General features: G+C 41.3%; 1 protein-coding gene across 1 annotated transcript in view; it reads left to right on the top strand.

Moving 5' to 3' along the window:
• INPP4A (inositol polyphosphate-4-phosphatase type I A) overlaps positions 1-5,504 on the top strand; it is a 48,530-nt gene that overhangs the window by 37,752 nt on the left and 5,274 nt on the right. The window contains exon 24 of the mRNA XM_029085334.1: positions 160-314. Coding sequence (XP_028941167.1) covers positions 160-314 — 155 coding nt within the window. The remainder of the gene's footprint in view (positions 1-159; positions 315-5,504) is intronic.

Here is a 5,504-nt window from a genome sequence, read left to right as displayed (position 1 = left end):
ACTCACGTAACAAAGTTCTGCTGTCCCAAAGATGACAACTTTTGGCATCAAAGTCCTACACAACATTTGTAACTCTCTGAGGAGGAGAAGTACAGGTGTGTTCTCTGATGGAAGGTTATGCATGAGGAAGGAATGATTAATTGTATGTCCTGTTTCTAGATATGCCGCAGACTAAATGGTGTTCGATTTACAAGCTGTAAAAGTGCCAAGGATAGGACTGCCATGTCGGTCACCCTAGAGCAGTGTTTGATCCTACAGCATGAACATGGAATGGCTCCACAGGTCTTCACCCAGGCTCTGGAGTGTATGAGGAGGTAAGAGTTTGACTGCGTCACTTATTCCTGAATAAGGAATCATGCAAACTGCAGAAGAGCAATGGTCTCTGTTTCTGTCAAAAGGGAAAAAAAAAAGTAAAATAAAGCCAGAAAACTGCAAAACTGGCTGCTAGAATTCATCCCTCCTTTGCATGTATTAGTGAGTTGCATATGTTAAAGCTGGTTGGTACCAGATGTTACCAGTTGCATATGTTAAAGCTGGTTGTTACCATCAGGTGAGCTTAAGTTTTCAGTAGTAAATCAGGAGTTTTCAGAGAACCATGCAAAAACCTGATTTCAATTAATGCTGAGCTTACAGAACAAGAAACAGGTGCTTCTTTGAATGTTGTTTAATAATGAGGTTACCTGAACTGTTATAGCACTGGGTTTCTTAGTTCTAGATCAGACTCATTTCTCAGGGATGACCTGTCTTTTGTTCTTGGAAACATAGACACCTGCAGTTTGCACTGGTTTCCCACTATTCTTTAGCAGTGAAACACTTTGCTCACTGGGCGAAGTGTCAGTTTGAGTGTTTCACAATACAGCAACCAAATTTCATCACAACTTGTCAGTGTGCTCTTGTCATATATATCAGTATAATGATGTTCTGTATTCTGAAGCAGCAGAGATGTTTGCAGAATTAAATACTGTACTAAAAAAAAAAAAAAAGAAAATCTGTTTACTGTTGTTCAATGCCTTGTTTCAAGCACTGCTGGAAAACTCCGTGACTCACATACCAAAAGAAAGGATAAGAAATCTAGCTTTAGTCTTTATCAATGTAGTTCAACAATGCTGTTCAGTCCTGTTTTTCAACATTCACTCTTACTGAATGTACTGTATGTACTGTGTGTCTTCTCACCAAATTCTCTAGAGTGTTCAATTCTCTTATCCTTTCTGTATGTTTTTGCTGTTTGACCCTTTCTTACTCTTCAGTTACCTAGAAGGAGAATGTCTTATATAATAACACTTGCTGCCTCTTACACTAATGATTTGTTTTTTGTATCTACATCTAATTGGATGTCACTGGACATTTTTATTCTCATTTTTTTGCTGCACTTTTTGCTGCATCATTACTGAGTTAGTACAGTACGTGAAAACTGGATTCTGAGAGTAGTTAAATCTTGGTATTAGAAACAAAGCTTGGAATAGCTTTTTGAGGGAGGAATTATTAACAAAATGAAGCTAAGTGGCTCTCAAATATCTCTATTTAAATTATGCAACTTGTCAACTTAGACATCTGAAAGATAAAAGCTTTGTTGCACAGTTGTTTATTTAGTAAGAATAAAATCTGAATTAGTATATTACTGGGAATCTTGTTATTTTATTTAAATTATTTACTGAGTTAATGTTGGGGTTTTTTTGTTTTGATTTTTTTTTAATGCAGTCGTGGACACAGTAGAGTCAGAGGTTAATAACGTTGTTTTGGACCTCCAGACTATCAATTTAATATAACACAAGATCAGATAAAATATTGACCCAAGAAATGCATTGCTTAATGTTGACCGACACAAGGATATTGGAATAGGGACAATTTAATCCAAACCTTTGGCTCATGTGTTCTAGCATTATCAGGGACTTGCTCTAACAGGTGAAAGGTGTGACTTTCTCTTCTTCTATTAAATCTTTGACTAAGAGAGATTGTGCAGAACAAATACTGACGAGTCCTGAAGGAGTACTAAGATTAGACCATTCTTTCTGCCCATCACTCTTTCTTCCTCTCATCTCATTGCTCTTCGAGGTAGGTGGTTGTGTTTTTAAAATTATTTGCCAATCCTGCTCAGGAACAATGGCACAGAATTAACAAAGCTTAATGAGAGATAAGATTACAGAACAAATATTCAGGAGTCCAACTCCACCCAAGCCCATTTCAGCCTGGACAGGATGACCTGACCTAGATGGCAGACATAGCAAGTGAGAGAGTTGCAAATTACTTCCAGGGCATTCAGAAAACTTGCTTTTTCTTTTCACTTGGATCTTTTATTTGTGTAATTGTCCTAGAAAAGGAAGGCTTGGTTCAGTCTTGAAGACTTCTGAAGTTTCTGGGGCATTTGGAAGGACAGGGAAGAACTACTATTAAGTAATGGGACTCAAAGAAAGTATTTTATCTCTTCCCTACTGGTAACTTTCAGAGAAGAAAAGCATCCTTGCTTTCCTTGCTTACGCTCTTCTTGAAAAATTAAGAAAGCACCCTCTTGTTCCATGCGATGTTGGTCTTCAGAGGTGTTAGACCACCCTTACTGGTCCTCAGGGACTTCCTAGGCTTGTGATAATTATGTATGCATGATAATTATGTTCAGTGAGTGTAGACATCAGGGAGAGAACTTTGCTCATTGTAGATTCTTGTAGAAATTCACAGATACAAGTTTGTGACTTTTACCTTAGAAACAAATATCCTATTAGAATAAACTCACTTTTCTGTAAATAACTTGCAGCTTTTCCAGTCATAAATCAAATATATGGTAACTCATGGCCTACAGGTAGTATAATCATGATGATATGTCTGGAAGTTCAAGCTACAGAGGAAGTGACTACCTGGCTAGTAAAAGCAGCTCAGGAGTCAAAGTCCAACGGGATCACGTAGCTTCTTCCATCTGCACCAGTGCCAACACTCCCCACTAGACCTGTGACTCCCTCCTCCTACCAGATGACCGTCCTGTCAGATGTGCCAGTGGAGCCGTTTGTGTGAACATGCTCTAATACAGTTTCAGTCAAAATCAGCCTGGGTAGCAAAATCCTTTACACGTTTACGGCTCATTTTTACTAACCCAGTTAGGAAGTTGTGACACAAGCAGTTCAGCCAACAGAGAAGAGCTGTCTCTGACACAGGCTCTTGAAAAGCAGCTGGAAATGGGGTGAGGGAAATAATCTCTTCTAGCTGCCATGGTGCTGACTGAAAAGACTACATAATAAAGCCCTGACAGTCATATTTGGCTATCACCACTCACTGCAATAAGACAGTCATGATAAAAAGCTTGGTTGGATTTCTTCATTGGTTGACCTGCTTTAAGAATAAAATTGTGGTGGGTTGACCTTTGCCACCTGCTAGATGCCCACCCAGTCACTCTCACTCCCTGCCCTCAACAGGACAAGGGAAGAAAATACGAAGAAAAAGCTCATGGGTTGAGAGAAAGACAAGGAGATCCCTTGCCAGTTAGTGTTACAGGCAAAACAGATTCGATTTAGAGAAAAATAATTTATTACCAATAGATTTGGATGGTAAGAAACAAAGATAAAAATTAAAATACTGTACTTCCCCAACTCCTTTCGTACCAGGCCCAAGTACTTCACTGCTTCATTCCCAACTCCTCTGACTCCTCCCCACAATGATCAGCACACAGGGGATGGGGAACGGGAGTTTGCAGTCAGTCCATAACAGCTCCTCTGTGCTGCTCCTCCCTCCTTTCACTCTTCCCCCACTCCAGTGTGGGTCCTTCCCACGGGCTGCAGTTCTTCAGGAAATACTCATCTGCTCCACCATGAGGTCCTTCACGGGCTGCAGTACAGATATCTGCTCCACCATGGTCTTCTCCACGGCTGCAGGGGAATCCTACTCCAGTGCCCGGGGCACCTCCTCCCCTCCTTCTTCTCCGAGTTTGGTGGTCACTGGGCTGTTTCTCACATCTTTTCCCATCAGTTCTCACTGCCATGCACTGTTTTGCCTTTTCTTACAGGCGCTTTCCCTGAAGCACCACCAGTATGGCTGCAGGTCTCAGCCATGTCCTGTGATGGGTCAGTTGGAGCCATCCAGAACAAGCTGTGTCCGGCATGGGGCAGCCCCAGCCTCTCCTCACAGAGAGGATTCCTGTACACAAGCTGGATTAGCAGGGAATTTCCTTTGTCTCTTTACCCTGGTCCTCTCCTAGAGGTAGTCTGCTGATTAATGTTTTGATTTAAGGCACTGTAGAATTTGGTGTATCTGGTATTTCACCCCCTGGGTGGAATCATCTACATGGGCCAACAGTGACAGGGAGAGCACTTTCCAGCTCTTGCCTCTATTCACACTGTGTGTCTATGCATCTGTCTTTGTGTGAAACTGAGTAGCTTGAAACTAATTTTTAATGGTAGAGATGTGGCATGTGATGTTCATAATGTTATCTTGTAATTTTGAGCCTTTCTTCCTTCTTCCCCCCCCCCCCCCAACCTTTTTTACTTTCTCTTTTTTTCCCCCCCCCATTGTTTTACTTCCCTGTGTATATCCTAAAACACTTTTCTTCCTCCGGACTATTCTGTTAAGTCTGCATCCACTACTTTCGAGTCAACATTAGCTTTCCATTTACTGATTCTCCTGATCACCCTTCGCCCCCCACCCCTACAAAAATAATTGGGATTTGTAGGCGTCACAGACTCAATCTGCCCTTACCCAGTGTAGGCACCAGGAATGAAAACATATTTTGATCACTGGTCTGGATGTGCTAAGCCAGATCAGAAATACGGTTGGTTTAGTTCCCTGCCCACCCCATTCCATTTGACTTGAAGTGTCACCAGCATCTGAATGCTATTTTTTCCCTTTCACCACATCCAGGGTATCTCTGATGTCTTCCAAGACATTGTCTGTTGGTTACCTAATCTTACTCCGCAACCAGCAAGGTTGCATATCACTCTTTATGGATGGAGTGAGTACACTTGTTCTAACAGGATCAGGCTCACAGGTTTCATTTAGTTGTTGCTTTGTAAACTAAAAAAAGAGTTGGACTGCACAGGGTATTAAGAGTCATCCAAAATGAAACACCATGCTACAAAGCCTCAGGTTACCTGAAGAGATCTTCACCACTATAGGCCTTTGGTGCTGGAAGCAGGGGCGTAATGAGATGGCTGTGCAGCACGTCTTGCCTTCACATGCATATATTGAGGCACTTCAGAAACATGCATTTTGGAAAGCATATCGATACACACTCGTATTCATGCTGAAGCAGAAAATTAAGTGGGTGGTTTGGGGTTTTTGTTTCCATATTGAGCAGGTAATTAAGAGGTTAAATTATTTCACTGCAGCCTACATGGAAAGATGTTTGAAAGGGTCAAATACTACAATGGTTATTCATGTTCAGCTTGCTTTTCAGAGCTCCACTTCTTTGCAGCATGCGGAAGCATGGCAGAGCAGCATGGGATATTATTGCTTTGTAATCTGAAAGAGTGAACATGGAAAACCATTTATGTTCAACCTACATGTGTTTATTTTCAGTAGACTACAGT

This window comes from Antrostomus carolinensis, unplaced genomic scaffold (genome assembly GCF_000700745.2).
Source record: "Antrostomus carolinensis isolate BGI_N321 unplaced genomic scaffold, ASM70074v2 scaffold27196, whole genome shotgun sequence".
NCBI lineage: Eukaryota > Metazoa > Chordata > Aves > Caprimulgiformes > Caprimulgidae > Antrostomus > Antrostomus carolinensis.
The sequence above is the reverse complement of the archived record's forward strand: the minus strand, read 5'-3'. Positions and strand labels throughout refer to the sequence as shown.